The 12,329-nt window shown below is 36.5% G+C and overlaps 1 protein-coding gene across 3 annotated transcripts in view; it reads right to left on the bottom strand.

Annotated features, from left to right (window-relative positions):
• CDC42BPB (CDC42 binding protein kinase beta) overlaps positions 1-12,329 on the bottom strand; it is a 94,332-nt gene that overhangs the window by 23,519 nt on the left and 58,484 nt on the right. For all 3 annotated transcript variants that reach the window (XM_082761408.1, XM_082761410.1, XM_082761409.1), the window contains exons 12-21: positions 11,306-11,439; positions 9,379-9,621; positions 7,756-7,866; positions 7,049-7,293; positions 6,768-6,873; positions 6,042-6,166; positions 5,006-5,111; positions 3,366-3,514; positions 2,791-2,885; positions 2,624-2,703 (exon numbers count right to left, since the gene is read on the bottom strand). In XM_082761408.1, coding sequence (XP_082617534.1) covers positions 2,624-2,703; positions 2,791-2,885; positions 3,366-3,514; positions 5,006-5,111; positions 6,042-6,166; positions 6,768-6,873; positions 7,049-7,293; positions 7,756-7,866; positions 9,379-9,621; positions 11,306-11,439 — 1,394 coding nt within the window. The remainder of the gene's footprint in view (positions 1-2,623; positions 2,704-2,790; positions 2,886-3,365; positions 3,515-5,005; positions 5,112-6,041; positions 6,167-6,767; positions 6,874-7,048; positions 7,294-7,755; positions 7,867-9,378; positions 9,622-11,305; positions 11,440-12,329) is intronic.

The raw sequence follows: 12,329 nt of genomic DNA, 5'->3' as shown, positions 1-12,329 counted from the left end.
AACATGATAAATTAGATACCACAGAGTAGACGAAGTGTTCTCATGCCAACAGCTTAGAATTTCAGGGTAGCTACAATGAACAGCTCACTGTAAAAATAAATTGAGAAAATATTCATTTCTGTATGCATACATCTAACAACTTTCCACTCTGAAAAAAACCTTTCCTTACAACAAACCCTGCCACCTGATGGAAAAGCTGTAAAGCTGGAAGCACTGAAATGCAAAACCCAGTAGTAGGCAGCATAAATCCTGTAACAGCCTTCTCTTCCCAGAAAGACTATGTCCATCCTCTTGCATGAGGGTATGGAATGATGTCTGAGAAGCTTGGCAATAATCCATAAAATAGCTCATTTTCTCTTGGTAGCTTGGTACCACCCTAGGATTTTTCTGGCAGACAGCAGCTGCCAATTCCACCACAAGAAAAATTCTTCACGTAACACCATAAATCTTTTTAAATTATTATTATTTTTTTTTCAAAATGAGCACTAATTTTATTATCACCTTTTATTATCACCAAAAATAACCATGTTGTCTTAATCATATTGTCTTACATTTCACTAGAATTTAACACTAGCATCCATTACAAGCTTTAATTTCACACTTACATTAGCAACTACTAATTGCCAGCACAAGGGGGAAGCATGCTACAATTCCACAGCTGAAGAAGCTGGGTGTGGAAGCAGTATTACTGTACTCTGAGGACATCGTGAAAATCATGATTAACAAACATCAGATTAGACTTCACCTAAATGATGTAATTAGCACTAAAGGCAATGAGTAATGAATCACTCACTTCCCAGCCAGTTTCGACAGGAAGATGGCTCGAATTCAGTTAGCTCACTAAATAGATTCAGATATTTGTTGTTTGCTTTTTTTTTTGTTATGAATTGATTGGTAGGGCTGGGCCATGAAGATCAAATTATACCATTATGTAATATGAACAATTTAAAAATGCAAGGCATGATTTAGCTTTAGTCATATAGACAGAATCTAAAATAACAAGCCTGTAGAAAGGTATTAAAAGAAAACTAAGCTAGCACTATTTAGTGGATTAAGTTATAGAGAGACTAATGAAGCAAAATGTCTAGTTTTAGAAGGCCATTTTTACTATGAGAGATCACAACAAAATAAGGAGACAAAACTACCAGCAAGAACTTACTTCTTCCCAAAAGGCTAGCAGAGAAGATGTAGACGAAGAAGAAACAGAATCCTTTGTTGTAACAGATATGAGGGATAAAAACGATCACTTATCACCCACAGAAAAACTTCAGATGGAATATTAGTAGGCTAGCTAAATAAAATGTTTTATATGGGCCAATGATATTCATTCAAACTAAATGAACCCAGATCATATGACATTATCTTTATGTGTACATGTGAAAAAACTGTTGGTGGCTATCACTAAATACAATATCAGGAATTTTAACGCAATTCATCAGAAAATGCCACCTGTGTTCTCACAGACTATGTATTTATTGCTGGATCTGTAGAATGGAATCTTGATTAGTTATGGGCTTGATATCGTACATGTTACTATTTGAAGAGTATTTGGTGCTTTTTAAAACAAAGTTTTGAACTATTAAGATTTGTAGATAAATGCTATTATCCAGACAGTAGTATATATCATGTTTCTCTCTCTCCTTCCACCTCATCCACATAGCTCATCTTGCTGCTTCAGCAAGAAAGCCAGCGTGGATGTTTTGTAACTGAGAACAGTGCATACACGAAGTATGCATATGCAAATACCACAGCATGTTCTTAAGCTTTCTTTTTTGGCACCAATAACAATTTGAAAAGAGACCAGAAAGCACACATTTCAGATAGAGTATCTAACCAGACTGATGAGGTTTTAACCTCAGCCCCTTTGACTCAGCTCCATAAACATAACAGATTATTCTTTCCAGTTCCAGCTCTTGGTTTTACCCTGAGCTATCCATGTGTTTTGAAGAAAAAAAATCCCAGAAAATCCTCAAGGATCAAGAGTTCATGAAGTAAGGAAATGTGATTCAATGCTGCATCTAACAGCTGCTTCCTCAGGGAATGCACAAACTTTTCTAAGTGAAACACCCAGTTGGAGCTGCAATTTGTATGATTAGTTTTCTAAGGATCAGAGGGTGTGTCACAGTACACTTACAATACCAACATCTGTGGGTCCTCTGATTTTCTTTCCAGTCCCTTCTACTCTAACCACCCCATTAAGAACTGGAGCCAACAATTTTACATATCTGTTTAAATGCCCTTTGAACTGAGTGAATACTTTTCTTTATATTAACTAGTATTTTCCAACAGTAAAGCGCTTAATCCCTTATTTGCAATAGGGTGTGCCAGCCCTTCCAAAACAACCTGAACGTGTATTTTCCAGCTAAAGGGTTGAGATTAACAAAGAAAGAAAGTAGAATAAGAAATAATCAATGAGAACTTTTGGGAGTATTTCCCAAAGGTGCTAGCTTCTCTTCAAAATGCCAATCAATCCAACAACTACTGGACATCCAATTCTACGTCCCACTAATTTGGCTAATAGGCCAGATACAAATTTGCCATGTAGAGCCCAAGGGTTACTTTTCAGTAATAAAAATATAACTCGGCTATCACATTTTTGTAGTTAATTTGTGTAATAACTCACTCTGAAAGTCAGATCACGTGCAAGAGGAGATGTGTTGAAATATTCAAAAATGGAATCTTGGAAGTCTGGAAGTTTAAGACCTAAAACCCAAAACATAACAGACTTAGCTAAAATGCAACACCACAGGCTGTGTTAGAATTCTGTTGAAATACAGTAACTTTAATTACCTGAATCTGTTCTGTATTTTTCTTCTATTTTTTTCCTTAAGCCTTCCATCTCTTCCAACAGTTCCCGGTTCTTTGCTTCCGATTCCTTTAATTTACTACAGCAACAAAATGTGATCAAAATACAATCTCAAACATTTCAAACAGAAAAATGTCAGTCTCATAGTTTTAAGAAACACCTTTTTTGGAGGTGCATGAAGGGCTAAATATTTTTCTTTTATTCTGATTTTATATCTCGCTTCCTCATCTCACTAGTAAGGCACCTCAGTATGTGGCTGGATAGTGAAGACTGCGCTTAAGATTCCTGTTAACACTGCAGATATTTGCCAAACAAAATGATTCTAATACTAGTTTGGTCTTTTCTTCCCAAGAATATGTCTGCTCTCCAGTTAGTCTACGAAAAAATAGCTCTTAGCCATAATTGACTATGTAAGAAATGTGCAGTCTGTAGAGTAGGATCTTTCTGGCAAAGTCCAAATCCCAGGCACAAGGGGGTTATTGGAAAAAAGTTGTAACTATCCTAACCAGCAGTCTAGAGCAGCGTATAAAAACTTAAACAGAACCAAAGCCCTCATTACCTTTCAAAAGATATGTTTGCATCTTTCACTTTTCGTAGCTCTTCTTGAACTAGTTGTTTGGCACGAATTTCGGCATCTAGGGCAGACTGTAATTCCAGCCTCGCTGACATATCCAACTTCTGACTGCGCCGCACTTTCCAAAGTGGATCCTGTTGCAATAAGTTATTGAATATTAATTATGAACACTATTTCTGATACATGTAAATCAATCAATAGATTTTATTTCACAAAAATTAAGAAATTATTTATTTTTTTTTTTAACAGTTAAGCCAACAAAAACAACATCTTTAAAATCAAAACGGTGTATCAGCAACTGTGACTGTCAAATAGAGAACTCACTGACAATGGCTAGTTTTGGTTATACTAAAAAGAGTATAAAACTTGCATGGTGACATACTGTAACATACTGGACTTTCAAACTTGATATAAATGTAAATAGTTAATGTCAAACACACTAACCTAAAACATAATGAGAGTAGCAAAAAAGTGAAGAAAGTGAAATAACCTGGGTCCTAAAAATCTAGAACGTTCACCTAAACAGTTCACACGCTTGTTAAGTAGCATACACTATGCTTCTGCATACACTATGCAATTCCTCTCCACCACAAGCTAATTTTCCAAGCTTTTCCAAGCATTTTTCAATGTAGACAACATTTTCAGTGTTTTCTAATGGATATTCTCTCTAGCCACACGTGAAATTGCAAGCAACACTCATGAAAATGAGAGCCACTTTTTACGTTAAGAAATAATTACCTTAGATCAGGTTCTGCTGAAGTTACAAAACCAGTTGTAATACAAAGAACAGAAAGCATTCTTTATTCTGGGCCAACTGCATTTGATCCAATCTTTCTTCCTATTAAACCTATCAACATAATGATCGTCTCTCTAAGATGTAGGCAAAGTTCATAAGAAGTCAATCTTCTCTTGTTTTCTCTTAATCACGTTTGGAAGCGACAAGTAACTTTTATCTATATAAACCAGCAGCAAATTGACTTTTTGCATGGCAGTTTGACTGTGCTGACTGACATTGCTTAGGAACGTGGGCTTCTGAGCCTAGCTGCAAGTGGCTTTGCAGGTATTTAATGCCTGCCAAGGCAAAACAGTTTTCTCTTTGAAACCATGCTTTATGAGGACTTCACCTCTCTTCTTTTTTTACAGAATTTTGGGAAGCCTTTTTACTACTATGTGGGAAAAAAACTATGGCAGGTCTTAGTGTACATAAAGCTACAATCTCTCATGTCACTAGTTTGTAACAATACTAACCTGTTAAAATTTATACAAAAATAATTGTACAAAATAAAGTACTTTTAATCTCACTGTAATGGCAATTAAAAATATTTACTTGCATCTAATGAAGTGAAGTACACTTCCACACTCCCCTTTAAGGGTTTATTGTTTCTTCTCTACTGTGTAAAGCAGTTTGTGATAGCAGATGCACTGCTGTGATTATCAGCTTCTGATTATATGACCCAAATTGATTTCAAAAGAAATAGATAAAACTAATAACTCACTAGGAGAGCAGAGGATTCATTAGAAACAAATTCTGGTTATGAACAGATACTGATGAGAATGTAGCTGACACCAAAAACACAGCTGCTTAGACATACCCAGAACAGCCCAAATGCTTGCTATTTTCTTACCAGTGTTCGTGAGCCCAGACTGGAACTTCTCAAAGATTCTAGTTCTTCCGTCATCTTGGAAGCTAATGCTTGGAGATAGCCACGAGCATCCTTCTCATCACTTACCCTATTGTGCAATTAAAAAAAAATTGTTATTGAACTGTTTGATGGTTCACAGCAACAAATAATTAGCATTTGCACTAGATTTAGGAACATAGCAGATATGGACAGAGCAGGAAAAACTTTCCCAGCAGAAAAACTGAATACAGCTCAGATGGCCTGCTTTAGTTTTTTTTTTTTTGTATCCAATTCTCTTGATTGTGGCAGTTGCCAGGGAAACTGAAGCTTTCCTCCTGTTATCATGGAGAGTTCTGCAGAGATTCAGTGTTATTCTTTGGAAAATTATCTGCATATCACTTGCTCATTTTTTATAGTGGCTACCATTAAGTCCTCCTTTAACAACTGGAAGGGCAAGTATGTGTACCCTATGATTCTCTGCACCTTGCCCCTCTCCTCTCAGTAGCTGAAATGCCACTCCACACAAGTATTAGCCAGCAATTAGTAATTCATCTCATTAAAAATCACTGTTCTCCAAAGCCCAGGCTACTACATTCAACTTCATCCAGCAGAAGACACGTACAGGTGACCTGATGGTCTTGCATGCTGAAAACACTTGCATACATTTTGTTAACTCAGAAAATAAGAGGGAAAGACTGACCTGTGAATTAAATGCAAATGCTTGTGTTGTACAGCTAGTGGGGTTCTATATGTTATCATGGACCTTTTAAATCATAATCATCTTCATGATAAGGCTTATCAAAATTTGTATCTTGCACTAAATAGTATCTGACAATTTCACTCAGAAGTTTAAGACTAAATGCTTTAAATGTACTCAGCTATATTGCAAAGCAAAAAGAGAAACAGCATCATCATCACTCAGAAGCACCACACTTTTGTTGATCACAGACACACAGAAAGTGCCTGGCAAAACATAAAAAAGCCCAATCAATACTTCAAAAGTTGAAAGTGGCCATCTGGATCTCTAAGCAGTACATACCATTGAATAATTTCTGCAATCTGAGCTTCCCAGTGAGCAACAGACTCCTTCTTTGCTGCTAGGTCTTGGAGCTCATCTTCTAGCTGCCTGTTCTGTGCTGTTAATTTGTCCACAAAGGAGCAAAGCTGAAACAAAACATTAATTTCACCTGTGGCTTATGTCAGTTTCACATTTTTTTCATATGTGTATGTCTACACACATACAAAATCTGAACAAATAACACTGTGCTGGGCTATGTGGAAGTTCTAACACAGACCAAAGAACAGGAAATAGTTTTTCTTTGTTTTTTTTTTTGTAGAACTGGAGACTAACTCCTGAGCACAGAAGAGCACATTGCCAGTTCACACAAAACAATCCAAAACAAAGGAGAGGGGAAAAAAACAACAAAACAAACAAAAAAGCATAGAGGCTGTTGTGAGGAATAAAGCTTAACTGTAAGCCATTAGAGAGGCAGGCAGTAAATGTCTCCCTCTACGTGAAGCTCTAACAGAAATTGGAAGTGCCCACTTCTTGGTGCCCTCTGAGTTGCGTGAATCAATTCTGCAAAGAACAAAGCTACTATTTATCCAGATCCCTGACATTTATATGGCCAGAACCACATTCGTTTTACTCAAGATATTGCCTGAACATTTACCGATCCCGTTGTGATCAATAAGTACACTTTCAACATCAGAAAGTAGCAAAGCGAGAATTATATTTTGCTTAAGTGTTTCCTAAAATAATTACCCTCTCATTTTCTGTTGTTAGCTTCTTGTTATCTTCCAAAAGCATAGATCTTTCACGCTCGTATTTCTCCTTCATTGTTCCTACTGCTTCCTCCATTTCACTGTGCCTAAAGACAACAAGAAATAGAAACGTATACTGTAACACTGCTGAACCCGTAGACAGGGATTTTCAGAGAGGAATAAACAGAATTAAGGTGAAATACCATCCTCTACAGTTACCCATGCAATATAGTACATGCAAAAAAGAAATCCTCGATTAACCAATCCCATCCCAAAACATACCTCTCTCGTTTTGTTTTCTCTAATTTATCCTTTAATATCATGATCTCTTTCTGCAGTGCAAGCTGATGGCTCTCTGAATCATGTACTTCCTTCTTCACATTTTTTACTTCTAAAACGTGTGATGCTTCTCGCCGGACCAACTCCTCTTCATAAAATAAGATTTTCTTTTCCAACTCAGACTTCATTTTCGAAAGCTCCTGCTGATGTTCTAGTGTGGCACCTGCTGCCCGGCCTCCCTGCTTCAGCTGAAGAGAAGGAGAGAAACCATCAGGAAAAGACTACGATCTTTATATTTTAGGACCATTATTTTGATTAGAACTATCCAATTTGTAGCACTTGGGAAAAATTTTGCTTGGGGTCTGAGAGGTTTAAAAGGTTCTTCAAGCATTTAACCCCCTAAGCAACTGCTCTGCTTTCATGACCCTAAGAGATTAAATGCTGCTGCAGAGATAAATTTATACCATGTTGGTTTAATAGCTGCTTAGAATTTTTAAGAACTGGACATTTTGAAGACATTAACAAGATATTAAACAATATTAAAGTATTTCAATAAAAAAAATAAATCTAATTAGGTTAGGCAGGTCAGGTTTCTAGTAATGCTGTAGTTTCTTTTAAAGTGTCCCATGGGTATCAACAGTTGGAGTAAAAACATTGCAACTCCTGTTTAACGAGTAAAATGTCCCATCCCTCCCAAGCCCTTAAGTAACCTTCAGAGCTTCCAGTTCATTTTCCAGTTGTTTGGAGAAGGCCTCACTGTGTTCACGAAGTTTGCGTTCTTTTGATGCTTCTGCTGCAACTTCTTCAAGCTGGGCTTCTAGCTATAAAATCAAAATAATTTTAAGTCATTTCAACACAACATACTGCTATCTGTATCATTCATTTCATCTCCATGTAGGAATGAACTTTCAGGGGCCCTGAAAACAGCAATTTTTTCTTATTTGTATCTTACATTACACCACTATAACAATGATTTCAGAACGTCATGTTTTGTTTTCAGTGATCCAGGCATCTGTCTGTCTCGAAGTGGAACTACTTCGAAATGGCTTTTTGTACTGATATAAACCACACCAAATATATGGAGGGATAACTGCACAGCTTCCAGCAACGTTAAGAGAAGGAAACAGCAGTCGAAAGTCACTGAGGTTGTGGGGAAAAAAAAAAGTCTCCCACATTTACAGATTAGCTCCATGCTTCAGTATCTCCTAAGGCAGTAGAGTTTAAAATCTTGACCTTTGAGCCAAATTATTGTCAAATACTTCAAATATGAACACTGAGCACTTGTACCTTGCAATTATGGAACAAAATAAGCTTGATCATCCATTTATCCACTTCAAAAAGCTTATTGTATCAGAAAGACAATTTAGTGGCAACTATGCAGCCAAGGCAGAATAAAATCTGTTTTTCTGCACTCAAACTCAACTAAGAAAGTTGTTTTTAAAAGTGCTGTATGTAGAATTGTATACCAAGATAACAAACTTACAGATTATGTTCTGAATAGATTGATACATATGTTAGGAAAGGGAGGACAGAGGAACTTCCAAGAACAAAGACATTATCAAGACCTTCACGGAAACATTTAACTGAATAAGCAACAACACTTGAATAGGCTCTAGACAGAAGGGCAGAATGCAGCTTCAAATATGGTGCTGCAGCCCTATGCCTTTTCTGGTTAAGTACCACTTCTTATTCACAGGTAGGTCTGAGAAACTTCACCTCTTACTTCATTTTCATAGTCTGCCCTTTAATTTGCTTGTAAATTTCTAGTAGTGTTTAGAAAACTCACGTTCCTTTTCAGAAGTTCACTCACAGAACATGTAAAATTGGAGTGTTTTTAAGTGATCAAAACACTACGTTAACCATGATAGTTGTTTCTTATGCATCCTTCTAGTTATCCAGTTATCCATTTCATCTTATTTAAAACCATAAATTGCCTAGAATAGTAATCAGAAATTTACTTGTAAGCAAGTTATTACCCAGCTACTCTCTATATTGACTTAAAGAGTAAGGAAAAATTTATGTAGGCTGTATCACCTTTCTTTCTTTAAGCTCAAGAAAAAATCATCTGAAAAAAAAGGAAAAGGGAGTCAGAATACTCCAACAAAGTCCATCAAGGCATTAAGCTTTCTAGGTTTCAAGCTGACTATGACTTGAAGCCTGCAAGAATCAAATTTGTGAACTGCAGTGAAGTGATATGGAAGAGTTACCAGGGCAATTTCTTATAGACAAAGTAAATTCCTGTTTATGATTCTGATTTCTCAATACAATCACAGATGAGATCCCAGACAAGCAGCAGGTGAAAATGTTATTCTTAGCGATTTTAATCAAGCTACCTCTTTTCTGATTTTCTCCAATTTACGGATGTCCTGTCGCATAGCATCAATTTTCTGCATGCTCACTTCCACCTCCTCCTCTTTGTCGCGAAGTTGCCGGGACAGCTTCTGCTTTTGCGACCGCAAGTCTCCCATCCTCTCGCTGAGCTCAGAGAATTCCTGAACTGCTAGCTTTCTCTGTTGGTGGGCATCCCTCAGTTCTTTGGATTGTGTCTTTAATCTCTCTGAGGTTTCTACAAGTTGCTGGTTTAAATAAATACATACATAAAAAAAATAATTGAGTTCTATGTATTCTTTCCAAGAAGAAAGGAAGTGAACCTACATAAAGCATGACTTGAAAATTCAAGCCTCTCAGATAACTTCTAAATATGATTGCTAATAGTTAATTTACACATATTTCTTCTGGCTAGACAGCTGCAATAGCATACCAGGACAGCAATTATTCTGCTTCTAGGATGGCAGTTCCAAGAGGACCTTTGCTATTCCACAAGTCTTTGATACAAATCTCACTTCACAAGCCCCTCTCAACGCTAAGAAATGTAATTTCAGATTACCACCATGTACCTGCACAATAGTAATATTTCTCAAAGGAACGTTTTAGCAGACGACACATTCAGGGGAACTGTCAAACAGTTACCAGCACTGAGCTGCTACAGAAAATCTTGTGAAGTTCTTAAGAAAACTGAGGAAGATTCCTCAGAACAAACTGTGAAGCTCTAATACTTTAATTGAAAGTATAAAAGCTTCTTCTTTTTACAGCTAATAGTTAACATAAGTTAACAAGATTAAAATACAAATTAAATGCTTTACATAAAATCATTTGCCAGTGAAAAAAAAGCATGAAACTAGACAACAGAAGAAATGTACACGGGCCAGGAGACATTAAAAAAATTGCCATTAGCAGGAGTCTTGCAGAAGCATTCATTAACCTCCAAAAAGGCATGTAGACAAACCAGGAGGCACAGAGATTTGCCTTCTCTGCTACTCATATACTCCGGAAAATAACTCTGACCACTGGTAACAAACAGAGGAGAGGCTGTTAAATTCCAGTGGACAAAAGCCCCTTAAATTTTGACCCATGGATTATTTTTGGTCCACCTAATGCCACATGAGCAATATGGCTAATCTATCTTTTAAAAAACAGATATTTGAACGCAGGTAGCTATTTTTTTTTGGGCTTTATTGAAAGCAGTAGGTAGTATATACAAAGCTCCTATTTACTTTACTGTAAAGTATTTTGGTGACCTAACATAGCATTCTGTTACATTTTAGGAAGCAAATAAAAGTGTAATTTACACAACAGTAAGTATACTTAGCAATGATATGAAAGTCATCCTCAAGCAGTAATTAACCTTTTGGTATTATAAAGAATAAGTGGGCTCAAGCTGGCACAGTGACTTAGCTCTGTTTACTCGTTCATATATTTCAGCATCTATATAACTGACAACAAGCCATAAATCTGTGAATTTAACTCCTGGGTATATTGAAGTATCTTGAAAAAAAAAAATAGTTAAACTAAAGCCATTCTTTAGAAAATTCCCTCCCATCCCCAAGCAGTTTCAAACTTAACATACGTATTTCTTGGGCGAATCAAATCCTATTGAGCTTTGTGATTATACAGTCTGTTAGCTTTTGTGTCACTACCTGGGGATGTAACCTGCAGTTGTCTTCCAAGATATAAACATAGTGAACAAGTCAGTACTAAAAGGTGGTCTTCCCATCTAACAGAACACACTTAAAATTAGTAAGATGTCAATCACCTTTCAAAAAGTGTGCCACCTGGGAAAACAACTGTATTGCTAACGAGATTAACGGGCTCACTAACATCTCAATATATTTTGAAAAGCAACATTCCAAATGCTGAAACAGCAATCAAAATAAAATTGTTCTAGAACTATTTTATGTGACCATTTCTAACCATATTCACCTTATGAAGGTCCTCCTTTTCTTGCCGCAGTACTCTGCACTGTTTTTCCAGTCCTTTCAACTTATGTATAGAGTCTTCGTGTTCTTGCCGAAAAGCCACTGCGTCTGCAAGCTGCCCTTCCAGCTTACTTATATCTGCAGAGTAATACATAATAAAGACAACTGGTCCTAAATTTATACCAAGTAAGAAACATTACTTAAATAAATGGCATAACTTTGCTTGGAAAATTAAATTCTCCATTCCATTTTTAGACAGCTTAAGGTAATTTCAGTGCATTGACAGCTCCACTTAATTTTCTCAGCATATCAAAATCAACAAAAAAAAAAACACAAAATCACACCACCCGAAGACTTATCTCTTGAGGTGAAAAAGCCTTAGCAGAGAGTTTTTTGTTTTTTGTTTTTTTTCAGTTGTTGGAATTCCAGTCCTAGTAATTTGTCTCCTAAATAGTTTTCATTGTATGACAAGTAAGACTACAGTTATTAGTGCATCCAGCAAGACAGGAAAGGACTATTTATTTCCTAGAGTAGATAAGAGCTAACAATCTGGGAAGGCAATACCATCCTGCATGAGGCAGATTCAAGACGTAAACTGTCCATATTCCTACCAGTATATTCTCCTGGCAGTTCTCCCTTTAGTCTCAAAAAAAAAAAACCAACCCAAAAAACAAATTTGATTTGAAATTATCACCTTTACACACAGAAGACTAACCACCTTTTTATATTTCTGCTCAGTCTTAGAGCTGGTAAGAAACTGAAGTGCCATTCTCCATTTGGTTTTAATTACTACTTTTAAACAAATAAGTAAGAAATTGCACAGGGAATAACTGTATCACTCAAGTTTCATTGATGTCTGTGGCAGAACAGGAAATTAGACCTACCTATTCAGAGATCCCAAGCACTGCTGTAATGATTAAAGTAATTTTAATTTTCTCATTTTAGGACAAAAGCTGTGCTAAACTCCCTCCCACTCTGCATGAACCAATGCTATTTCTTTTTAAACCAGACTGCACTGCTAGTTTTCA

The sequence above is a fragment of the Aythya marila genome (genome assembly GCF_965140915.1).
Source record: "Aythya marila genome assembly, chromosome: 5".
NCBI classification, from domain to species: domain Eukaryota; kingdom Metazoa; phylum Chordata; class Aves; order Anseriformes; family Anatidae; genus Aythya; species Aythya marila.
This window is presented reverse-complemented; position numbering and strand designations above follow the sequence as displayed.